The 27,577-nt window shown below is 39.0% G+C and overlaps 1 protein-coding gene across 1 annotated transcript in view; it reads right to left on the reverse strand.

Annotated features, from left to right (window-relative positions):
• LOC150081740 (F-box only protein 7-like) overlaps positions 1-27,577 on the reverse strand; it is a 389,948-nt gene that overhangs the window by 138,972 nt on the left and 223,399 nt on the right. Inside the window, exon 6 of the mRNA XM_090379603.1 lies at positions 22,699-22,788. Within this exon, the coding sequence (XP_090235729.1) occupies positions 22,699-22,788 (90 nt within the window). The remainder of the gene's footprint in view (positions 1-22,698; positions 22,789-27,577) is intronic.

Consider the following 27,577-nt stretch of genomic DNA (forward strand, 5'->3'; position numbering starts at 1 on the left):
CTGATAACTGAGATTCAGTCAGAAAAAGTACATGGGGTTTGGAAGACTGCAAGTGGAAATGGACATCGTTGAGATTAGAATTGAGACCACGTATATTTGTGAAATGAATTAGGAGGTCCTTGGGAGGTTTAGATCTTTTCGCAGATAAGCTTGCTCTATTATTTTGACAATTCATGGTGTATTGAATAGTAAGAAAAAGTGGGTGGGACATGCTGTATGAAGTAATGAAATTTTTGGATATGGCGTTCATGTGGTAAGAATATACCCAGATCCTTGACATAACGTGGCCTCGACAATGCTCCCAGCATACACACTACTCGGACTCCCTCCAGTCACTATCTGGCAGAGTAGAGGTAGCAAGATTATACACTAGCTGATCCGGAAGCTTCCTAGAGAGTTACCAGTAGGTTCAGTCCGGTGTACTAACTAGCGGCCGGCCTGCGAACACCGTTTTAGAGCTGTACCCTCGAAATGTAAGGAATATTGGATCTCGCCACGACATTCATCATAACCTCAAAAATCATCAATCATACTGCATGATGGAAGAGATAGAGAAGGGTTGGCCGGAACTTAGCTCTAGAGACTAAACATGGGTTCCACCACTTCAAGCCTCCAATAAGCAAAGTGGTGGTATTTCACCGGTTGATGAGAGTCATCTACCACCTAGTACTGCCTGGTAACATTGAGGGGCGGCGTTCCTCCATGTGGTGTGGGTGCCACACCTCGACCCGTGCTTACGTTGGTTCCCACCTGGGTGGTCACCCACCATGTACTTGTGCATGAAGGTTATACCCAGGATTACTAACAGTCCCACCATCGTGAAGGTGCAAGCAGAGGATTTGGCTGTCATAGACCGTCCGGACTTCGCCGAAATTGGGTCCACTTTGACTTGAGTGTCACCCGAATATCAGTTCCATCAGCGTTTTAGACTCCCAGGTAGCAAGAACAGCTTGTCTGGCATATCTGAGAGAATGTCTATGACAACCTCAAGGACCACACTGTTGCACACTGTTGCAGCAGCATACCTTCATTACTTGTTAACTATTCTGCCAACTTAGACTTTATAGACTTAGCATGATATTTTTTTTTTTTTTTTTTTTTTTTATGAGAACCCCAAACACGAGAGGTATTATAACCTATAGTACTTAGTACCGTGCTTGGGTTGGAGGTTGAGAAGACGAAAGAAGATATTTGTTGATATTGGACTTGAACTTCTGTAGATTGTAATTTTCAGGAAATACGTATGAAGGAAGGTTGTTCCAGAAAACGGCAGTTGAATGAATAAATGAGGAAGATGAAAAGTTGGTTCTGTGGGTTTGGAGTTGGACAGTAAATGGATGTTGGCTGGTGGCGGCACGTGTTCAGACTGTTTTGAAAGAGAGAGCGGGAATTATAGAAGCCAATTCAGAAGAACAGTGCCCATGGAAGTATCTGTAGAAGAGGCATGCAGCAGAAACAGTGCGTCTATGAGAAAGCGAGTGGAGAGACTCTGTTAGAGATGAATCATTAATTAACCTAACTGCCCTCTTCTGAATGGAATCAAGAAGCCTGAGAGAGGTTTTGGGGGCACCACCCCAGATGTGGGAACAATATTCCATGGCAGGGCGGATTTGCGATTTATACAGAGTGAGCAGCTGTTTGGGAGAAAAGTAACGCCGAGAGCGAAAGAGAAAACCAAGTTTTTTAGATGCAGAGGAAGCAATATTTGTAATGTGCTTGTGCCAAGAGAGATTAGAAGTCAGGGTAATCCCCAAAAGAGATATATCATTTTGCCTAGAAATCGGAATGTCACTAAAGATAAGCATAGGAGCAGAAGAATCCTTTTTGCGAGATATAAGACAAGATTGAGTTTTAGAAGGGTTGAAATCAACTAAGTTGTCTTTGCCCCACTGGAGTCTAGGTAGTTTAAGAGGAGAATTACCTGAAGATCGGCATTTAAGGAATTGGCAGCAGATTTTCGAGAACTTGAAGCTGATTGAGCTGGACAAGGTTTCTCAAAATGGAAAGTTGAATGCAATGTGCTATCATCGGCAAAACTATGGATAGGATTTCCAGTCAATGGAAGAAGGTCATTGATATACAAGAGGAAAAGAGTGGGGGAAAGAACTGAACCTTGGGGGACACCGGCATTAGTGGAAAAGTTAGAAGACAGAGAGCCATCTACCATCACCCTCAGTGAGCGATCAGAGAGAAAACTGGATAACCAATTACTAAAAACAGTTGGCAAACCATAAGATGGAAGCTTGTTTAGAAGACCTTTATGCCAAACACGATCAAAAGCCTTTGAGATGTCAAGAGCAACTACTTGTGTTTCACCGAACCTTTCCATTGAATTAGTCCATAAATGGGTAACATAAGCCAGAATATCACCAGTGGATCGACACTGACGGAATCCATACTGGCGATCATTGATCAGACGGAAGGTTTCTAGGTAGTTTAAGAGTTGGCGGTTAATTGATTTCTCCATTACTTTAGAAAGAGTAGAAGTAATTGCAATGGGACGATAATTGGATGGGAGGGATTTGTCACCCTTTTTAGGAACTGGCTGGATATGAGCAAATTTCCAACCAGAAGGAAAAACACCTTTGGAATAAGAAAGTGAAAAAAGGCGGCAAAGAATAGGAGTAAGTTCAGGAGCACAGGTTTTGAGAACAAGTGGAGAAATACCATCAGGACCTGGAGCTTTCTTAGCATCAAGATTCATCAAAATCCTTCTGATATCCTTTTGACGGAAGACCACAGGAGGCATTGAATGGAGCATGTTAGGAATGGTGGGAGGTGTTTTACCAAGATCATTAATACATGAGCTCGAAGAAAAATGGGATGCTAGCAGGTCAGCTTTATCCTTGGCTGAAGTGACAACAGAACCATCTGGTTTGGACAGAGGTGGGAGCAGAGATAGGCAAAAGTTGCGGCCAATAGCTTTGGCAAGAGACCAGAATGCTCGGCTACCATTAGGGCAAGAAGCAAGTTTTCTACTCTTAGCCTGTTCAAACTCTAGTTTGGACTGATTAATAACTGCTTTACAATTGTTGCGACCTTTGGTGTAGGCAGAAAATGAAACTGAAGAATTAGAAACAAGCCAATTACGATATGCAACGTTCTTCTCTTGGACAGCCTTAGCACATTTATTGGAAAACCAAGGTTTAGATAAAGGACGAGATTTTAAAGTGGAGTGTGGGATAAAGGATTCCGTTCCTGCAAGAATAATTTCACTGACACGATCTGAGCAAACGTTGACATTAGAAGTTTTGAAACAGTAATCAGACCAAGGAAAAGAAGAAAAGAAGTCTCGCAGGTCATCCCATTTTGCATTCTTGTAATGCCAAACAATACGAGGTTGGGAATAGCCATGAGATAAAGGTTCCATTGGAGAAGAGACAATCACCAAGTTGTGATCTGAAGTGCCTAAAGGACCTCTCACTTCAACCTTGTACTTAGAAGGGTTGTTTGTGAGAAAGAGATCAAGCGTATTGGCTGTATGATTAGGATTGTCCGGTATTCTTGTAGGTAAATGAACAATCTGTGCTAGGTCATTAGTAATTGCAAAAGCCTCAGCATCTCGACCTGCTGGGTCGGTGTGACTAGAAAACGGAAGCCAGCTGGAGTTGTGAACGTTAAAATCACCAAGGAAAATTACCTCACTGTTAGGAAAGTTGGACTGGAGAAAGTCAAGTTGCAAAGAGAGGAAGTCAAAGAGCTCCAAGTGATTAGTGGAGTTGGGAGAACGGTAGAGACAACAGATGAATTTTACACAATGAGGTAGAGAGATTTTAAGCCAGAGAAGATCAAAGAGAGGAGATTCCAAATTACCAAGTCTCTGACAGGGAATATCAGAACGGACATATGCACAAGTACCACCTTTGAGGCGAAAGGAATCATACAGCAAATAATTTGGACATCTGAGATGAGCAGTAGTTGAATCAACTGATAACTGAGATTCAGTCAGAAACAGTACATGGGGTTTGGAAGACTGCAGGTGGAAATGGACATCGTTGAGATTAGAATTGAGACCACGTATATTTGTGAAATGAATTAGGAAGTCCTTGGGAGGTATAGATCTTTTAGCAGATAAGCTTGCTCTATTATTTTGACAATTCATGGTGTATTCAATAGTAAGAAAAAGTGGGTGGGACATGCTATATGAAGTAATGAAATTTTTGGATATGGCGTACATGTGGTAAGAATATACCCAGTTCCTTGACATAACGTGGCCTCGACAATGCTCCCCGCATACACACTACTCGGACTCCCTCCAGTCACTATCTGGCAGAGTAGAGGCAGCAAGATTATACACTAGCTGATCCGGAAGCTTCCTAGAGAGTTACCAATAGGTTCAGTCCGGTGTACTAACTAGCGGCCGGCCTGCGAACACCGTTTTAGAGCTGTACCCTCGAAATGTAAGGAATATTGGATCTCGCCACGACATTCATCATAACCTCAAAAATCATCAATCATACTGCATGATGGAAGAGATGGGGAAGGGAATGGTACTAATGGGGAATGATACTAATATACCCTCATTAGTATCATTAATTCATACAGAAAACAATGGACACAGCACCGAACCCTGTAGGACATTGATAATCACCCTGCCTTCTCCTACTCAATGATACCTTTTCCAGGTATCATTGGGTAGGAGAATTTATAGAAGTCACTGCTCCAATTTATAGAAGTCTTTTATGTGAAACAGTATTAATTGGCTTTCCTGAAATCCAATTCCTTCGTCACTGCATCATAATATCCAATAGAATTGGTCAGCCATGATCTCCACATAACAAATCCATGTTGTGACAGAAGTATAACTGCATTCCTGTCTAGTTGGCTGTGCATTACTTCTTTAACCAGTGCTCCATTATTTTCCCTGGAACAGAAGTTGATCTATCTGTTCTGTAATTACTAATGTCACCCTTTGTGAATTGGGTTTACATTCACATATCTCCAGTCCACATGGACCTTCCTTGAATCCAAGGTTGCTGTCATTATCATGTGTGAAGGTTTGCTGGCTTCTTTTGTTGCCTTCCTTCCTTAATATAATTTGATAGATTCCATCCACTACATGTGCCTTTTTTTTGTTTAGCTTTAATTATTTACCCTCCACTTTACTCTCAGTTATCAACAAAATCATTCAGCTTCGTGTTAGAATTTGACACACTTCTGACATCAACAGTTAAACTACTGACATAGTAGACAAATGTGATTCAACCCCGTCTTTCTATTGTTAATATAATTTGTAAAATAATAAGAGAAGTTTACCTCAATATAGTACGTAGAACACTTCCCTATGATACTCTCCAGAAATTAACACAAAAGAAAAAATTCGAAAATCATATACAGTGGTACCTCGACATACGAGTTTAATTCGTTCCGTAACCTTGCTCGTATGTCAAATTGCTCGTATCTCAAAGCAATTTTCCCCATTAAAATTAATTGAAATGCCATTAATCCGTTCCAGCTCCCAAAAAACCACCTCAGTTGTTTTTGTTATGTGTTTTTGAATAAGAAAAATGTACTGTATTTACAAGAAGAAACATTTATTTATAAATAACAAATACATATTCTATAGAAACATAATAAAAGAAAAGGTGAAGTGCTTACGGAAGCGTATAATTTTCATCATTGGTCTTCGCTTTTTTTGTCACGCTTTGCTCATTTTCACCTGCAGATCGTTTAAAAAAACTGTCCAAGGAGGTTTGTTTCTTCCTCCCTTTCAGGATATTGCGGAAATGTGTTAGACAAGTTTCGTTGAACAACTCCGATGCACGACCAGTTGCAACTTTTTCGGGGTGATTTTTATCCACGAACTCTACAACTTTCTCCCACATTCCCAAGATCTCCTTTATATTTCTTGTAGAGATAACCTTCTCCATCTCTGGTTCCTCTTCAAAACTAATTTTTCGTTGAACCACCATATGCTGCTGCGAATGTAGATCGTGTAACTCCTCGGTTGTCAACTCCTGAGTCTGTTCCTCGACAAGTTCGTTCACATCTCTCTCATCCACCTCCAGACCCATGGATTTTCCCAGAGAAACAATCTCCTCTACCACTGACACTTCGGGTTCCAATCCTTCAAAAGCCCTTTCAGCTACAGCCTCAGGCCACAGCTTCTTCCATGCAGATATTAAGGTCCTCGTTGTAACACCCAGCCAGGCCTGATCAATAATTCTTAGGCATATCACGATGTTAAAGTGGTCCTTCCAGAACTCTCGAAGGATAAAGTTTGTGTTCTCCGTCACTTCAAAGCAGCGCCGAAAAATGTGCTTGGTGTACAACTTCTTAAAATTAGAAATCACCTGCTGATCCATGGGCTGCAGGATAGGAGTGGTGTTGGGTGGTAGGTAGAGAACCTTTATAAACTTGAACTCTTCGAGTAAATCATCTTCGCGATTTGTTGAGTGAGCAGGGGCATTGTCGAGGACGAGAAGGACTTGCATGGGTAGGTTGTTTTCCTGTAGATATTTTTTAACAGAAGGGCCAAACACCAGGTTTATCCACTCCACAAAGAATTTCCTGGTGACCCACGCCTTCAGATTTGCCCTCCACATAACTTTAGTTTTTCTTTTAAAATCTTATGTGACTTAAAGGCTCTGGGATTTTCCGAATGGTATACTAGCAGAGGCTTGATTTTGCAGTCGCCACTCGCATTGGCGCAAAGTGCTGGAGTTAATCTATCCTTCATGGGTTTGTGACCTGGCATCGTCTTCTCCTCTGCCGTTATGTAAGTCCTATTCGGCATCCTTTTCCAGAAAAGCCCTGTCTCGTCACAGTTGAAGACTTGCTGAGGGATGTATCCTTTGGCTCCTATCAGTTCGGAAAACGTTTTGATGTAAACCTCAGCTGCCTTCACATCCGAACTTGTTGTCTCACCATGCCTGACGACGGAGTGAATGCCGGTCCTTTTCCTAAAGTTGTCAAACCAGCCCCGACTGGCTTTAAACGAGTCTTCCGATTCCTCGTTTGTGGAAGTGTGTGGGATCTGCTTCAGCAAATCACCGTAAATCGCTCGTGCCTTCTCACATATGATACTTTGTGTTAAGAATCCTCCTTGAAGCTGCTTCTCTGTCACCCACACCATCAGTAGTTTCTCCATTTTCTCATGGAGAGAGGTCCGGAGCTTAGAAATTATTGTAACGCCCTTGGCTGGCGTTATACCCTTTATCAACTTCTTCTGTTTAAGCACAGTACATATCATTGATGTGCTATGCCCGTACATCCTCGCCAAGTCAATTACTTGCACACCTTGCTCATGTTTTTCTATGATTTCACGCTTTAATTCAATAGACATCATCTTCTTCTTCGGACCCATGGTTATAAAAATAAATTTGATAATGTTTTGTAAATGTACAAAAAGCAAAAAACGCGAACCCAACTTATCAAAAATGCTACGAAAACGAGGGAAACAAGCACACAGACTGAGGGGTCGTGTGCAGCGGTGTAGTGTGCGATTCCTCGTATCTCAAATCTTGCTCTCATCTCAAAGCAAAATATCGCTCGCTCGGCGGCTCGTATCTCAAAACACTCGTATATTAGGGCACTCGTATATCGAGGTACCACTGTATTAGAGAAACAAATAATTAAAAATCAATTTAACACAATTAAAAATCAATTTTAATGCAATTAATTTTTTTGTTAAATTCTAGGAAGAAAAATCGTTTTGCAATTTTTTCATTAAATCCTTTTAATTAATTTTCTTATTTTTAATTGTGTTAAATTGATTTTTAATTGTGTTGAATTGATTTTTAAATATCTGTTACTCTAATGTAAGATTTTTGATTTTTTCGTTTTAATTTCTGGAGAGTATCACATGCAAGTGTTCTACGAACTATACAGTGGACCCTCGCTTTGCAATATTAATTCGTTCCAGAGACACCATCATATTGTGAAAATATCGTAATGTGAACCCAATAACACACTGTTTTTTGATAATTTGTTACAAGTCCTCGGAAGTTGAAATGTTTGCTATATAACTGAGCTATTTATCTCTGTAAAAGGTGATTTTTATAACAGAAATTGTATTAGTTTTATATAGAATACCGAATACCATATTTTCCAGTGTATACCACGCACCTTTTATCTAAAAATAACTCGTCCTAAAATTGTGGTGCATCTTATACACGGGAATAAACAGTAGAGCATGATACAAATTTAAAAAAAAAAAAAAAAGATTAAAAAAATGCTGTTGGTGCCACACATTTTTACCTATTTCCCCCCCCCCCCCCATGTTGTTTAAAATGATAACTGATAATTATAAACATTAAAAAAATAAAAATCGTAATTTTCATTTAACTTACATTGGAAAACCTGTGTCAATGGTGGTATGGTGATGGAGCTGGAAAATAATCTTTTACCATCAAGATATCAGGACAAACTTCAGGATCTGGTGTTCTTTCCGACCACTGCCTCTTGCTACTTATGGTATAAAAACTGTCCAAAGTGGTTTGCTTTTGGCACTTTCTGTTTGTTTGTTTTTTTGTTGTTTGGTTTTTAGGAGCATTAGCAACTAAGGCCATATTGCTCCGGGAATATGCGGTGGTCATTCCCTGACCTTTCCGCACCCTCTGTATTTGGTGGCGACGGAATAGAACCCCGGTCTAATCAAGAAGCGTGTGTTACGCACTGTTGCTCCTTCCCACCTGGCTACGGAGGCGCCTAGGCACTTTCTCTGAAGGTTCTTGAAATAACTTAACACCTGATCTTCAAATTTGCAGGTCATCAATTTTGTGTGATTTCAATATCTGGGTTTTTTCTTGCTGTTCTTTTCACAATATCCCACGCAGCAAACATGTTAATTTTTTGGTTTTTTTAGGAGCATTAGCAACTAAGGCCATATTGCTCCGGGATATGCGGTGGTCATTCCCTGACCTTTCCGCATCCTCCATATTTGGTGGTGACGGGCTCGAACCCAGCAAACATGTCCTTAATTTCTTGAGTTGTTGCTACACAGTCATCCTCATGTTCCTCATCTGCACTGTCATGCTCGGCCATCTGCTCTAATTCCTGGAGCTCCTCTGTCGTCAACTCCCTTCCATGGTCCGCAATTAACTCCTCCACATCTACCGCATCAATCTCTAGAGCCAAGAACTCACCAAGAGTGATAATTTCCTGCTCTTGAACACCTTCAGCTTCAAATCCTTCAAAATCATGGATGATTGAAAGCCATAAGTTCTTCCAGGCTGTATTGAGGTATCTAGCTGAAACTTCATTCCAAGAACTGACAATCATTTGTACACAGTCTAAGATGTTAAACTTGGTCTTCCATAATTCCTTTAAGGTGATGGCTCTGTCTCTGAAGTCTCTTCAAAGCACTTCACAAGCATCTTCTTTGTGTAAATTTTTTTTAAAGTTGGCAATCACTTGTTGATCCATTGGCTGAAGCAGAGGGGTGGTATTGGGCGGGAGAAATCTGACTAGTAATGAAGTTAAATTGCTCCTCTAGAGATTGGGCAAGTTGGGGATCATGACCTGGATCCCCAACTTGCTAATCATGATCCAAAATTAACAGTGCCTTTAAAGGAAGTTTGTTTTTTTCTAAGTAACCTTTGACTGAAGGACAAAACACTTCAAATATCCATTCATTGAAGAGGTGTCTCGTCACACCACCAAAAGACACCCAACCTGCTTTTGATGACCTTCTGCTGTTTAAACACACTGGGAGTTTGAGTGGTAAACCAACATTGGCTTAAGTTTAAAATCACCACAGGCATTGGACCCTAATAGCAGAGTAAGCCTATCCTTCATAGGCATATGACCAGGCAACCAGACCTCCTCTTTTGTGATGTATGTTCGCCTAGGAATCCTTTTCCAAAAGAGGCCCGTTTCGTCTGTATTAAAGACGTTGAGGAAGGTAACCCTCCTTCTCCACAAGCTCTTGAAACTCCACCTTAAAAGTTTTCAGCTGCTTCCTGATCAGCACTGCAAGCCTCTCCAGGCCTTATGACACTTTTAATATTGGACCTTTTTCTAAAATGGTTGAACCAACCTTTGCTGGCTTTAAAGTCCCCATATTGCGTATCACTAGCTGAAGGTGTTTTAGTCTTTAAATCCTCAAAAATCTGCTTTGCACATTCACAAATGTATTGTCCAGGAACTGTATCAGCCTTCATTTGTTTTTCTTTTATCCACAGCAACAAAAGCCTTTCCATTTCTACAATCAGTTCTCTGCCTTTTTGGATTGTGTTAAATTCATCACTTACTTTAACTTTTTTAAGGTTTTCTTTTTGTTTCACTATGGTAGAAATGGTTGTCTGTGAAAAACCATATTCGCACACCAATGAACAAATTTTAGCACCATCATGTTTTTTCACTATTTCTTGTTTAATTTTAATTGAAATTTTCTTCTTACTGCACTCTTCAGGGGCCATATTATGCAATGTTGTGCGTTCAAGAATTCAATACAGTAAATTTATGGAAAGTAATCACAAAAAAATCACTTGAACTAAAGGATACGAACACGTGTCCAACACGTTTACAAATGCTGCTATTGGCTGAGACAAAGGACCACGTGGTCCGGTCTGAGACAATCATAAGCCATTGTAGAGCGAAATAAGTAGACATCAGTGATCACTTGTTAGTAGAATCAGCCACTCAAATCATTAAAATGCACTACACATTCACCATTTATTGCTATGTTTTGTTATAAGAATGAATTCTGAATGCATTTGTGATATTTTTTCTAAAGCAACTCTTTGGAGGTCACTGCCATAAAACAATAAAAACAATTTGCACTTTCCAGTTTATTGGGCTTTTTGTTAGCGCAAGCTATTATAAACGGGTAGTAAACTCGATCTTACTGCATTTGCGATAATATCAATAACTGGAATTCTGTGGGTTTTTACCTTACAGTATTATAGTGAAATGTGTTTTCCTTCACTGAAATCATAAAAAAAAAAAAAAATAAATTTTCAGAATCTTCTCTTCATTCCTATTTTTTAAGCTCCATTTAATAGAATTAATTAATTAAAATTCAATTCCAAATGTTATGACAATATCCCACGCTTACTACATATTGTATAGCAAAAGGTATTTTATAATGGAGAGTCCATCGTAAAGTGATCTGATCGTATAGTGAACCCATTGTAAAGAGGGGGTCCACTGTATTGAGGTAAACTTCTCTTATTATTTTACAAATATTGATATCAATGTAGAATGTATTGAGCTTTACAGCTCTGGTTCAGGTTCATACTATCTAATTGTTAATATAAGTAAAGAAGTCTTGCTGCTTTTCTTGGCTTTCTTTGCAAGAGACTTTTCATACTCTCTTTTGGCTTGCCTGACCCCATTTGTAACTAGATTGCACACTAGTTTATATCTGCCATAGGCTTCTGTATCACCCGATCATTTATATGCATCCAATGCATATTTCTTCTCCGCCTCGAGTGACAACAGTTCATCCATTTAGATTTAAGCCTTGAACAGTATTTCTTAGTTGTTATGAAGAGACTAGTAGCCCACTGGGTGGTCACCTCCAGTATGTTAGGTGCCATATTTTTGGAGTTGCACATGGGTTTATACCCATGGGGCTTAGAGGGGAACAGGTATCCTGTGTGTTATCAGACACTCAGCCTAAAACACTGATGGATCCAATATCTCTCTATTACAGAAGATTTAGGAGAAGTCCGGTTGGCCTGCCTCCCTAAAATCCACTCATGCACACCTTCTCGATGGTAAGCCCTGTTACGTCACTTAGGTGGCAACGAACGTGTAGAGTGGTTCTCTTCAAGACGCCTGGTCAGCGTGAAGAGGAAAAGACCAAACCCTCCAGCATATGACAGCACGAGAAAGCAAATAGCCCTCAGTCCCCATCAGCTTTCACTCTCCCTCTTACGGCAGCGAGCGGATCAGAGTGGAAGCAGAGGGTGCTAAGAATCTCTGGGTACGACCAGGCTGCCATGCACGGAAACTGAACTTGGTCTGTTATAACGTAAGATCACTCATCGGTGAAGACAGGATATTAGAGCTGGAAAAGGAATTAGAAAATGTGAATTGGAATATCATCAGTTTGGCTGAAAGAAGAAGAAGAAATGAATCACTTATAAGTTTATCAAGTGGAAATCTGCTGTACACCAATGGAAACAGTGAAAGGAGTGAAAGTGGAGTTGGGTTTCTGGTCCTTAAAGATTTTAAAAACAACATTTTGGAATTCAAAAGTACATCACCGAGGGTGTCAAGACTAATACTCAAGATTTCTAAGAGGTACAAGCTAAAGATTATAATGAATTATGCACCAACATTGAGCCATGATGATGAAGAGGTTGAAGAAATGTACACTGAAATTGAGAGTCTTCTAGATGGGCAGAAAACCCACTACACTATTATTATGGGGGACTTCAATGCTAAGGTTGAAAAAAGGCAAAACAGCACAGAAAGAGGAACTACAGGAAATTTTGCAATTGGTGAAAGAAATAAGAGGTGAAAGACTTGTGGAATTTGCAGAATCTCAAGAACTGTCAGTAATGAACACTTTTTTCAAGAAAAGGGTGAACAGAAAGTGGACATGGAAGAGTCCAAAAGGATTAACAACTAATGAAATCGACTCCATCCTCACTAACAGAAGATATATTGTGAATGATCTTACCGTCCTGAATAAGGTAAATGTTGGAAGTGATCACAGAATGGTAAGATGTACACTTGATATAGATGTAGGAAAGGAAAGGAAAAAACTGACTCGAGTAAATAATACAAAGGTCTTTGAGATAACAGAGGAGGAGAAAAAGCAGTATGTACTGGAATTTAAGAACAAGTTCGAGCTTCTGCAGACTGCTCAGGACCAAGATATCAACGAGGAATATTACAACTTTCTGAAAGTGATAAAGCCCAAGAAACCTATAGGGAAAACGAAATCCAAAGAAGAAAAAATAAGTCAAGAAACACTTGTCATGATGAACCAAATGAAGACAACAAAGACAACAAATGAAGAGCAAGAAAAACACTGACAGGGAGAAAATTGAGTATACTGAGTTATGCAAAGCCATTAGAAAGAGGCTCAGAGAGGACATAAGAAGATTTAACACAAGAAAAGTAGAACAAGCATTAAGGGAAAACAAAGGATTTAAATCAGCAGCCATGAGCAGTAATACAGAAAGACAAATGATACTGAAACTGAAGAATAGCGATGGTGTACTTATAAACAGCAGAGAAGGCATAATCCAAATAGCAGAAGACTACTATAGATACAAGGAGCGAAGGAATGAGGCCAGCAGTGGGCAAGATGGATTGCAAAGTAGCAACACATACGACATACCAATATTCTTCCTGATGAGGTAGAAGATGCATTGAAGTAAATGAAGAATCAGAAAGCCCCAGGGGAAGATGAAGTTACTGTAGAGTTGTTAAAACTCTACAGTAACTTCATCTGTAGATGAAGTTACTGTAGAGTTTGTTCCAGTTACTGCAGAGTTGTTACTGTAGAGTTGTTAAAACTCTACAGTAACAACTCCCAGTTACTGTAGAGTTGTTAAAACTCTACAGTAACTGGGAGGAAGAGACATAACACAAAAACTGGCAAGGCAAAATACCCGATATTCTTCCTGATGAGGTAGAACATGCATTGAACAAAATGAAGAATCGGAAACCCCAGGGGAAGATGAAGTTACTGTAGAGTTGTTAAAATTGGGAGGAAGAGACATAACACAAAAACTGGCAAGGCTCTTCACAAAGTGCATTAGAAAAGGTGTGATGCCTAAGCAGTGGAATAATGCAATCATAGTTTTGCTGCATAAGAAAGGAGATAAATCAGAAATTGGAAATTATAGACCAATTAGCTTGTTATCCCACATCTACAAGTTGTTCACAAAGGTCATTACTAACAGATTAGAAAGAATACTTGATGAGAATCAACCGAAAGAGCAAGCTGGCTTTAGGACAGGAATCTCAACTATGGATCACCTTCACGTAATATCACAGCTAATGGAGAAAGCAAATGAATATAAAACACCGTTATGCCTAGCAATTGTGGATTATGAAAAGGCATTTGCCTCCATACAGCATAAGGCAATGTTTCGGGCACTGGAAAGACAAGGCATAGATACTCCATATATTATGATTTTGAAGAAAATATATGAGAGTGCTACCTCCTTTATTACACTAGACAAAGACAATAGGAAATTTAAAATCGAGAAAGGAGTTCAACAAGGAGACACAATATCTCCGAAGCTGTTTACTGCCGCCCTTGAGGAAGCTTTCAGAAGATTAGACTGGTCGCAGAAAGGAGTCAATGTGAACGGAGAGTACCTAAACCATTTATGATTTGCAGATGACATTGTGGTCATAAACCACAATCCCAAAGAATTGGAGGAAAATCTTAATCAGTTATGCACAGTTAGTAACGATTTTGGACTAAAGATGAATATTTCTAAAACAAAAGTAATGATGAACAAGTATGCCACAGAAAGGGAAATAATGATTGAAGGAGCAGTAATTGAAAAGGTGGAGTCATATACTTATCTGGGACAAGTTATTAGCTGTAATAAAGATAAATGGCTGGAAGTCAAGAGAAGAATAAATTTTGGATGGATAGCATTCAGGAAATATAGTCACATACTGAAGAGCAATATCCCAGTTTGTCTGAAACGTAAAATAATGAAGCAATGTATACTCCCCACCATGACTTATGGAAGTGAAACTGGGGCACTCACCAAAAGAATGGAAGAGAAGCTAAGAACTACACAGCGAAGAATGGAATGAATTATACTGGGAATCACACTGTTAGATAAGAAGAGAAACACATGGATTAGGCAGCAAACTCAAGTAAAGGACATTCTTATCAAAACTAAAGAACTAAAATGGTCTTGGGCAGGACACATAGCTCGAAGACATGATGACAGATGGCCTAAGAAAATAACAGAATGGTACCCAAGAGGAGCTAGAAGAAAAGATGGATAGATGAAATTCATGAGTTTTTGGGTAGTAAATGGAGGGCCAGTGCTCAAAACAGAAGGAACTGGAAAGTTGCTGGAGAGGCCTTCATCCTGCAGTGGATTGAAAATGGCTGATGATGATGATGAGTAGCTTCTACAATTATTTTTTTGAATGATTACCATTTAGAATTTGTTGTTGGTAACATCTGTAGTTGGTCCCACTCTGTACAATTTAAAAGACATCAGAGACCTCTGTTTTCTCCTTTACAAAAACCCCTTCCTTTACTTTAGTAGCTTCCACGATGCATTCAAGGAATTAATCGTGGAAGCTACTAAACGTTTCATACCTATTAAGAAATATTGTTCAAGGTTTAGGCCTAAATTGTTGTCAAATGAACTAATGAGACTCGTAACAGAGAAGAAAAATGCATGGCATGCATATAAATTATCAAGCGAGTCAGAAGCCTATGGCAGATATAAGTTAATCTGTAATCAGGTCACAAAGGAGGTTCGGCAGGCGAAGGCAGATTACGAGAAATCCTTGGCAAAAGATGCTAAGAAAAACAGCAAGGATTTCTTTACTTATATAAACTCTAAAAGGAAGGGGAAGAATCTGATTGGTCCACTTGACATCGAAGGTTCAACTGTTGATGATCCTGCTCAGATAGCAAACAAACTGAATGAGTATTTTGCTATTCACACGTGAGGAATTATTAAGGTTTGAAAATGGCAGAAGGTTATCAAATTGTACAAAAGATACTTAATAATTTTGTAATAACTGAGAGCAAAGTGGAAGAGAAATTGTTGAAGTTAAACGTAAGAAAAGCACCTGGGGTGGATGGGATCTATCCAGTTATATTAAAGGGGGCGGCAAAGCAACTAAGCAAACCCTTAGCCATAATTATGACAGCTTCCTTGGACTCAGGGGAGGTTCCCACGGACTGCAGATGTGCAAATGTATCCTCAATTCACAAAGGGGGAATGAAGGGTGACACGAGTAATTACAGACCAGTTAGTTTAACTTCTGTTCCGGGTAAAATGATGGAGTCACTGGTTAAAGATGCATTGCAGGATCATCTAGACAAGACTGCAGCAATAATTCAGACACAGCATGGGTTTGTTAAGGGAAAGTCTTGTCTGACAAATTTGATAGGATATTATGATGTGGTTACAAAGGAACTGGATGCAAAAAATAATTTTGATATCATATATTTGGATTTCAGGAAAGCTTTTGACACTGTTGCGCATGGAAGACTATTGTATAAATTGCAGCAGAATGGTATTAAGGGTAAGTTGCTACAATGGATAAAAGGATGGTTAAGTGCGAGAAGACAGAGGGTGGTAATCAATGGGTGCTGCTCTTCTTGGACTAATGTTATTAGTGGAGTCCCACAGGGTTCGGTGTTAGGTCCACTTGTTTTGTATATTTATCAATTATATTGATGAAGGTATATCAGGCTTAATGTCGAAGTTTGCAGATGATACAAAGGTTGGCAGGGTTGTTAATGACAGTAATGGCAGTGTGCTACTGCAACATGAGCAAAGTTTCCGGCATCCCCCTCCCCTCTCCCCATACTTCTCCTTCAACCCATGCACGGTACTAAGTACTATAGGTTTTGATACCTTTCGTGTTTGGGGTTCTCATAAAAAAAAAAAAAAAAAAAAAGATAATTTGGGCAGATGGGTTAAGAAGTGGCAACTGAAGTTTAACCTTGACAAATGCAAAGTACTGCATATGGGTAGAAGTAACCCCAGAGAAACGTACCAACTGTGTGGTACTACACTTAATGTGGTAGAAAATGAAAAAGACCTGGGAGTAATTGTGCAGTCAGATATGAGGTTTTCTGAGCAATGCAGACAGGCTGCCAGGGCAGGTCATGGGGTTTTGTCAATGTTATATAGGAATTTTGCTAGCAGGGAAAAGGAGGTGATTATCCCTCTGTATAAGGCAATGGTCAGGCCACCCCTTGAGTACTGCCTACAGGTCTGGAGGCCTCATTTTAGGAAGGATGTAGATTTACCTGAGCGTGTACAGAGAAGGGCAACAAGATTGGTGAGGGGAATGAAGGGATCCTCTTACCATGAGATGCTTAAGTTCTGCAAATTGCAGTGGCTGGAGACTAGGCACCTGCGCGGTGATCTGATTGAGGTGTATAAGGCCTTGAATGGGTTCAGCACGCTGAATTCTGATGGGATCCTTCCACTTGTTCAGATTACGAACCTAAGGGGGCATAAATTCAAATTACGAAAGGACAGAAGTAGAACAGATGTGCAGAAATTTGCCTTTAGCCAGCAGGTGGTTAATTGCTGGAACAAACTTCCATCTGTCGTTGTGGAAGTTGATAGGTTGAATAAATTTAAGGAGGAACTGGACAGGCATTTGGAGGGAATGGTTTGAATTTTTTTTTTTGGCTGATGCTGCATAAGCTCATACATTTGCTTTCTTGCATCACATGCCACTACTACTACTACTACCACCCTTGGAAAAGGTAGGAAAAGCCTAGTAGCTTCTAATATTATTTTTCTGAATGCTTACTATTTAGAATTTTTGGTGGTAACATCAGCAGTTGGTTCCACTGTATACAATTTAAAACCAGTCAGAGACCTCTGTGGGCTCCTTTACAAAAACCCTTCGCTCTACTGTAGTTACATCTTTAAGTAAATACCACATCAGTACACTGTGATTACAGCCACCTAGTGGTTCTTTTATCTGCAGATTTTTAATACAGGAAAATCTGCTGCTGATTATATTCAGATCAAGAGCATTGCTCTCACTCTCTCTCTTGTTGCTTCTCTATCATGCTGTGTAGAAAACAGTCCTACAATAAATCCAGAAAAGTCTTGCTAGTCTGTGAATGACAAACACACAAGTTCCAGTCAATATATGGAAAGTTAAAATCCACCATTATAGGATATTCTGATTTATTCTGTGCATTGTACTTATCACAGTTATTAAGCCATATAACATACTTCTACTATTGTTGTTTTCCCAATGGTTACACCAAATTGACTCAATATTGGAATAATACACTGCTTTAGGTTTTTTGTGTCTCTTAACTAAGAGCATAAAGCCTTCCGTCCTGTCGACTCTGTCTTTTCTGTATACAATTTATTCCCCATATTCAAATTTTGCATCCCTTATAGCTTAGTGACACCATGTCTCTGATACCTGTCTGCATTGACTTGACCATTTAAGTCTCCATTAAACTCAGCCATTCCCCAAGCCAAAGACCATCCATGGCTATAGACTTAACAGGATATAATTGTTAGCATTAGTAGAGGCATATGATGCAAGAAAACAAGCTTATGCAGCATCAGCCAGAAAAAAAAAAAAAAAAAAAACTTCCACTTCACCCCTCTGTTCGTTCGAAATACCTGTCCAGCTGAGCCTTAAATTTATTTAGGCTATAAACTTCCACAACAAGGGATGGAAGTCTGTTCTGCCAACCAACCACCCGCTGGCTGGCTAAAGATAAATTTCCTTACATCTATCCTACATCTGTCTTTTCTCAATTTGAATTTATGCCCTCTCAGGTGATTATTCTGAGCAAGAGGAAGAATCCCATCAGCACTGAGCATGCTCAAGCCATTCAAGGCTTTATACACCTCTATCAGATCACCTTGCTGGTGCCTACTCCCCAGACACTGTAATTTGCAAAACTTAAGCCTTTCTTCGTAAGAGCACCCCTTTGTTCCATTCACTAATCTTGTTGCCCTTCTCTGTACTCGTTCCAGCATCTCTACATCCCTCTTGAAATGAGGCCTCCAGACCTGTATACAGTACTCTAGGTGTGGCCTGACCATTGCCTTATATAAGGGAATAATCACCTCCTTATCCCTGCTCGAAAAATTCCTATATATCATTGACAATACACCATGAGCTACTCTTGCAGCCCGTCTGCACTGTCAGAGAACTTCATATCTGCCTGCACAATTACCCCCAGGTCCTTTTCATTCTCTGAGTTGATACGTTGCTCTGGGTTTCCTGTTTCCCATATGTAGTACTTTACATTTGTCAATGTTAAACTTCATTTGCCACCTCTCAGCCCATCTGCTCAACCCTTCCAGATCCTGTTGAAGCAGCATAGCGTCAGTAGTGTCCTTAACAACCCTGCCAACTTTTGTATTGTCTGCAAACTTGGACATTAAGCTTGATATACCATCATCAATATTATTTATAAATACAGAAAACAATAATGGACCCAACACTGAACCCTGAGGGAATCTACTAATAACATTACTCCACGATGAGCAGTGTCCATTGATTACCACTCTCTGTCTTCTCCCCCTCAACCACTCCTTTATCCATAGCAGCAATTTGCCTCCAATGCCACACTGCTCTAATTTGTGCAGCAGTCTTCCGTGTGCAACAGTATCAAAAGCCTTTCTAAGATCCAAGTATATAATATCAAAGATATTTCCTGCATCCAGTTCTTTTGTGACTGCATCATAGTATCCAATCAAATTGGTCAGGCAAGACCTTCCCTTCACAAAACCATGCTGTGTCCGAGAAATAACTGAAGTCTTGTCTAGATGATCCTGCAGTGCTTCTTTAACCAGTGCCTCCATTAATTTTCCAGGAACAGAAGTTAAACTCACAGGTCTATAATTACTTGTGTCAGCCTTTGATCCTCCTTTGTGAATTGGGGTCACATTTGCACATCTCCAGTCTATGGGTACCTCCCCTGAGTCCAAGGAAGCTCTCATAATTACGGCTAAGGGTTTGCTTACTTCCTTTGCTGCCTCCTTTAATATAACTGGATAGATCTCATCCACCCCAGGTGCCTTTCTTGTGATTATCTTCAACAATTTCTCCTCCACTTTACTCTCAGTTATTACAAGATTATCTAGCTTACTGCCAGAGCTGAATACACCTCTGGCATTCCCCTCACTGAATAACTCCTCATGTGTGAATGTCGATGCAAAATATTCATTTAGCTTGTTAGCTACCTGAGCAGGATCATCAACAGTTGACACATCGATATCAAGTGGACCAATCTGATTCATCTCCTTCCTTCTAGAGTTTACATAAGAAAAGAACTCTTTACTGTTTTTCTTTGCATTCTTTGCCAAAGATTTCTCGTAATCTGCCTTCGCCTGCCTAACCTCCTTTGCAACTTGGTTACAGATCAACTTATATCTATCATAGGCTTATGTGTCTCATTAGCTCATCTGATACCCATTTAGTCCTAACCCTTGAACAATATTTCTTAGTTGGCATGTAAAGCCTAGTAGCTTCCAAGATACGTTCTTTGAATGCTTCTCATTTTGAATTTGCTGTTGGTAGTATCACCAGTTGGTCCCACTGTATAGAATTTAAATACTGTCTCAGACCATTGTAGTCGCCTTTACGAAAGCAATAACCCTTCCCTTTACCCCTGATGGTAGTTACCTCTTTGAGTAAATCCCACTTCAGCACACTGTGATCACTGCCACCCAGTGGTTCCTCTATCTGCAGATTCTTAATGCATGAAGAATCGCTACTGATAATCAAATAAAGAGTATTACTCCCTTTACTTTCCTTCCGAACATGCTGATGTAGAAAACAATCATCCAGTAAATCCACAAAAGCCTTGCTAGTGTGTGAGTGACCAACCCCCAAATTCCAGTCAATATCTGGGAAATTAAAATTCCCCATTATAAGACTCTCTGATTTACTGGCCCACTCTATTTCCCTGTTCATTTTCTTATTATACTCATCAGAGTTATTAGGTCTATAGCACACTCCTACTCTCAACTTTGATCTCCCAATGCTTATGTCACACCAAACTGACTCGACACTGCACTGTCCAGCGATGTCGACTAGTTTCACTTCCTTGGATTTTATGTATTGATTAAATAATAGCATAACCCCTCCTCCCTTCGTATCCTGTCTATCCTTTCTGTAGACATTGTACTCCCCAAATTCCAGTTCTGCATTCCTTATATCTGTGTGACAACACATCTCTGAAATCCCAACAGTATCTGCCTTTGATGTTTTGAGCATTACCTCAAATTCATCAAATTTATTTTCTAAACTCCTAGCATTGGTGTATACGCACCTGTTCTTTTTCTTAGTTACCCTAACACAACCCATGCGTTTACTCGTACCCCAATGATTCCCAGCAGTCTCTGAAATATCCTGCATCTTATTTTACAGGCTGCTGCTCATTCCAATAAAAACAGTGCAAGAATCACTTTCACCTCTGCCAGTGGCTACTGTTAATCTATTAGTCCTTGTATCCCCCAATCTAGCAGTTTTCCAACCAACCTAACACTGCCTCGATAGCATCAGCAAACATTCTTGCACCCTTTCTATTTAAGTGTACCCCATCCCTGTAGAAGCAATCTCTCCTGTTAACAAGTACAGACCAGGTTAAAAAAAATTCTACCCCTTGAGCCATGCACAATCTTTCCAGGGCCGAATTGATCGACAGGGCTTTTATCATATACTCCCTCCTATCGTGTCTGGGCAGAATTGCACACACTTTCAAATGCGACCCTAATTCTCGGCTTTTTTTCAACAGTGACATGTACTCGTTAAGTAATTCCGCCGGTCTGCTACTCTTAATATCATTAGTGCCAACGTGTACAACCATATCACCTTTTGTGCCCTTAAAAGATGATATTCGCTCTACAATGTCATCAACCTTTGCCCCTGGCAGACATACCCTGGTCCTGTTCCACCTATCCTTTTTACAAAGCATGTTTGACAGTAGAGTCACCAACAACTACTAGTTGCTTTGGGACCAGCACATTCTGCCTTGGGGGCTGCCGCTGTATTGCGTGATGACCAAGTGAAAGCTCTGGCATTGGTGTGGGCAGCTGAGAGCTTGATGGGCCCTCACTTTTAATCCTTCGAGAGCATCCACCCTGTCCTTCAAGTTCTCATATAGGCCCATAACAACGCTGAGTTGTCGCCTGATTTCCTTACACTCCTTGCATCGCGCACACACAAAGACATCCCCCATGGCAGTATCATGTCCCATACCCGACTGATCCACAAACACCAAGCAGCAAGTAGTGCATTTTAAAAGGCTGTGAGTCAGAGGGCAACTGACCCCCCTCAGTTCTCCCCTGAGCCACAGCACATTAGATTGAGCCTTTTGCTTTGCTGCTCTGGTTTGAGTCATGATTTCGTTTTAATTTCAATAAAATTTCAATTTCAGTACAAAATTAAAACCTTAAACTTGTATCCCAACACAGTTATAACGCTATATTTATGTTTCAGTATCGAGTGTTATCTACGAAATCCCTTTATATAACTTCCATATCAAGTTAAGTATTAATTATTTATTTTTCTAATTATTTATGTTACGTAACCTAAGTCATTATATGTATAGTTAAAAGTACAATTTAATTGACAATGAAGTTCAACAAGATTAATAGATTTTACTGATTAATTGACAATATTATGTACTATACTATACTAAGCTTATGCTATCTAGTTCGAGATATTTTGTATCGCGTAATAATGGCGGCAATTTACGAATGGTAAACACGTGGATTTAATATCCTTACCAATACTAAGTAATGCCTACAAAATCTCTATCTAAGTTACTTTAAACTAAGTATCGTAAATAGGAATATAAAGCTACTCTAGAAAATAAGTTAATGTGCCAATTTAAGCTAATAAAACAGAAAATAAATCAGAAAAAACTTCTCTGTTCCAGGAGCGGCAAAAAGCTACGTCCGCACAGGCTACTCTCGTTCTCAAACTCCAAGCATGATCCCCTCCTCCAATTTTAAAAGTTATTTTTGTGCTGCCATTTATTCTGGCCATGAAATAATGAACTGGGGGGGGGGGGCAGGAAAGAATAACTATTATAAATTATCTACTATATATATGCAATATATTACTTACCATTCTGCGCAGTTGCCAACAATTTATATGCTATGCCATCTTTGAACACTTGTGACAAATAAGGTAAATGTATCAGAGTTTTTTCTGGAGCTATTCTTGTTGATAAAGAGGAGAAAAAGCAATCTTAAAATCTTTAAAAAATGACAGAATTATAATCCTAAAATTATATTTTAATTAAATCATCATACCAAAATGAATACACATGTGGAGGTCTTATAATTACCTCTTATAATAAATAGGATGTCACCAGAATATAGTGATAAAAAAAAAAAAAAAATTTACATTAGCTCATTTCATGTTCATTTCATTTCATTAGTAGTAATGGTCTGCGCACCATTATGTTTAGTTGATATTTAATATCATAAAACACATCTAAAATAGGCACCTCCTTAGCCAGGTGGGCAGGAGCAGCAGTGTGTAGCACATGCTTCTTGATTAGATCAGAGTTCGAGCCCATGACAACCAAATACGGAGAATGCGGAAAGGTCAGGGAATCCCCAGCGCATATGGCCTTAGTTGCTAATGCTCCTAAAAACTAAATAACAACAACAGCATCTAAAATATGAATGCATCCAAAATTTTAGTTGGTAACACTAAGTTACCAAATCGCGAAAATGATGGGTAAATGCAAAAGAGTTGGGCTTTCAGTTAAATAAACACTTGAAATTATTCAAAAGTTTGAAAACAGTGCATCTGTTAAAACTCTAATGAACCATTATAATTTGGTGAACAAATCATACGTGACATTTTGAAAAATAAAGGGATACTATTATTTTTGACATTGTGAAAAATAAAGGGAAGCATCGTATTGGACACACGAATAGTACGTGGCAAGTTTTTTTATCTATTGCCATATTTTTCATGTAGGTTGCTGAACATTTTTTGATACAGTAAGTCCCCGACTTACACAACTATGGATTTAAGTAAATTTTTTACTCAATTTTTTTTTTTTTTTTTTTTTTTAGGATTGTAAAATTTAAAACAACAACAACAAAAAATAGTAATGATAAGCAATCAATAATGAAGATCACGGCACGCAAAAATTGTACAAGTGAGATCGGAGTAACAAGCAATAAAATAGAAAAAAAAGAGAAGATTCTTACAATTATTTATGGTTCTCTTTTTATATGACTGAAGATTTCAGTATAGGGGATACACACTTCACCATAATAACGTAAAACCCCACAGAATTCCAGCTATTGGTATTATCGAAAATTCAATAAGATCGAGTTTATTACTAATTTATAAACAGGTAGCACAATCTATTATAACAGATTGCACTAACAGAAACGCCCAATAAAATGGAAAGTGCAAATTGTTTTTATTGTTTTTTGTTGACCTCCAGAAATGTGCTTTAGTAAAATATGAGCTCGCACGGGGTGATAATAGTGAGTTTTCGCCTTAATCCTGTAAAGTTCTTTACAGAAAATTTATTTTGACCGTTATCGTGGTGCCAACTAATAGAATAAGTGACAGCGATACTAGTACATCTACCAACAAAAGAAAAGCGATCAATTTTGTTCAGAAAATTAAACTAATAAGAATGTATGAAAATGGTCAAACATTAACAAGTATCGTGCTGAATTCAGATTTGTCAATAATAATAGAGCAGCAATATATTACTAGTCATTCCCGAGTTACGTAAAACTCAATGAAGAAAGAAATCCTGGAACGTATCTCTTACATATGTCGGACACTTCTGTATTTTTGGATTAACCGAGAAATTGATTATCCGGGATTTGTTTTTTACCATCAATCCCGGAAAATTGAGAGTCTACTGTATCTGGGAAATTAAAATCCCACATTATAAGACTCTCTGATTTACTGGCCCACTCTATTTCCCTGTACAGTTTCTTATTATACTCATCACAGTCATTAGGCCTATAACACACTCCCACTCTCAATTTTGATCTCCTTATGTCACACCAAACTGACTCGACACTGCACTGTCCAGTGATGTGAACTGGCTTCACTTCCTTGGATTTTATGTGTTTCTTAACTAATAGCATAACCCCCTCCTCCCTTCTTATCCCGTCTATCCTTCCTGTACACATTGTACTCCCCAAATTCCAGTTCTGCATTCCTTATATCTGCGCGAAACCAGGTCTCTGTTATCCTAACAATATCTACCTTTGATGCTTTAAGAAATACCTCAAATTCATCAAATTTATTTACCAAACTCCTAGCGTTGGTGTTGTTGTTTTTATTTGGTTTTTAGGAGCATTAGCAACTAAGGCCATATTGCTCCAGGGATATGTGGTGGTGATTTCCTGACCTTTCCGCATCCTCCGTATTTGGTGGTCACATGCTCGAACCCCGGTCTGATTAAGAAGCGTGTGCTACGCACTGCTGGTCCTGCCCATCTGGCTACGGAGGCACCTAGCGTTGGTGTATATTTAAGTATTATTATTATTATTATTATTATTATTATTATTTGCCATATGGTGCAAGGAAACCTGAGGCTTATGCTGAACCAGGCAAAAAAAAAAAGATTCTGAATTACCCTGAGAGAGAGAGAGACAGAGAAGTAGAAGGGAATCACCAAGAAAGACAAGGATGATATTTAGCTCAGGACCCTGGGTGTGCCAAGCCCATACTCACCAGATGTGAGCCTATACATGCACCTGTTCTTATTCTTAGCTACCCTAACACGACCCATGTGTTTACTTGTACTTCAATGACTCCCAGCAGTCTCTGAAATACCCTGCATCTTGTTTTCCACAGGCTGCTGCTGATTCCAATAGAAGCAGTGCAAGAATTGCTTTCACCATTCAGAATCACTTTCACCATAACAATACATGAAAAAAAATGTACAGACTGTCTAAAACTAATAGAACTGCATTAAAACTGCATTTAATCTATGAATTTCTTTTTTTTTAAGTAAAAAATGTAAGAAAAAAAAATCACATGTGTACCCTGTATGCACAAAAGATGTTTTATGTGTAAACAACTTTGATGACACCTACTAAATTTCAAACAGCTAGAACCGAAATCATGAATAATGCAATTTATGGTCACACCCGCTACTTACTCTACCGAATCAATGTTAGTGATAAAATAGGACACACACACACACACACACACACACACACACACACACCCCTGCTGTTTAGTTTATCAAATCAAATTTTGGAAGGTCAATAGCCTAAATACCCATTTGATTGCAGCCATTTGTTTAATAGTATGATTGCAACAATACAAGTATTTGTACTGTTACCATCATACAATCATGTTACTCTGTCATGCTTTGTCATAAATTACACATGCAGCACTATGAGATCTGCAAGAAATTACAGTATCCATGCAAAATATGCTATCAAAACTATGACTTGGCTTAGGATCTAAACAAGTACAAGTGCAAGATGGTAACATTAAACATTACATTTTGCAATGAGGAAACAGATACAGTCAGTGCTCGTATAACACGTGTTTACACTACACGAATTCAATCGTGCACGATTTACAAATAGGGGAACGATATCTTATATAACACAAATCGAATTCGCTTATGCACGATTCGCCTTTGTGTTTACAAGAAATGGCAGTCGAACGCAGAATCACCCCAACCGAACGCAACACGATAGGAATGAAGAGAAGATTCTGAAAATGTATTTATGCTTTTTATATCAGTGAAACGGAAACACATTTCACCATAATAATGTAAAAACCAACACAATTCCAGCTATCAGTATAATCGCAAAAGCAATGAGATAGAGTTTACTACCAGTTTATAACAGATTCCACTAGCAGAAACGCAACTGGAAATTGTTTTTATTGCTTTATGGTAGTAACCCTAGAAATGTGCTTTAGTAAAATGTGAGGTGTTTATAATAGTGTATCTCTGCCTTTACGGTATTGTTTATTCAGTTACTACACACGCGCAGCTTTGTTTATGTGTATCAAGCGTGCCTCCTCGTTTTGTAATTGTGTTTATTCCCTAAAAATGAGTAACGTCTTGGTGAAGACACTGCAGATTCAGAGAGAAAAAGAAAAGCAATATCGATAAACAGAGGTGGACTGGGTCAAAAATTCTTACCCGGCAAAATTTATAGTGGCCTCATACTATGGTTTATGGCCAAAATCACACCGGACTCCGGCCCACCGGGGTTTCCCCGGTAAGGCTTATGGCCAGTCTGCCTCTGTCAATAGAGAAAAATATGAAATTGTGAAATGCTTTGAGCAAAATGAAAGACCATGTGATGTTGCACGTGCTACAGACCTAAATGAGGCAACGCCAAGAATTACAAAGAATGCAGAGAAAATAAAATCAACTTTCATAGCAGGAACAACTCAAAGTGTAATTAAAATCCATTAGATTAAGACACAAAGAATTGGAAGAGATGGAACGGCTGTCATTTGTTTGGATAGAAAATCAAACAAAAAACAAGTTTGCTTAAGATAGAAGAAAAAGCATTATCAATATTTTATTACGTAATAGTCGTAAAAAAATACATAAGTATTTCATTACGATTATTTATTGTGTTTGGTAATGTTTTGGTTACAAATGTGTGGTCAGCACCTAACCCTATTTTTCCCATAGGGCCTGTTGTTTATATTGCACGATTTTGCATTGCATGAGGGTTTCTAGGAACACAACTATCGTGCTATACGAGGGCTGACTGTACTGTCAAAAATGAAATATATCAAGAATAATGACAACAATGAAAAGCTCATATAGATCATAAATTGTATGAATTAGACTTCAACATTTGAAAACAATTGAAATATTTAAATAGCCTTGTAACGCGACTGCGAGAAGAAGACTCCTTTTGAAACTTTTACGATCATCCAAATAGCAAGGTGAATGAGGATCTAAAGCTCGTAAGCTCAACCGACTCAGCTCAATTAAAAAGCAACGCAAAAACTTGATGACCAACGA

The sequence above is a fragment of the Mastigoproctus giganteus genome, chromosome 8 (genome assembly GCF_048544385.1).
Source record: "Mastigoproctus giganteus isolate SK-2022 chromosome 8, ASM4854438v1, whole genome shotgun sequence".
NCBI lineage: Eukaryota > Metazoa > Arthropoda > Arachnida > Uropygi > Thelyphonidae > Mastigoproctus > Mastigoproctus giganteus.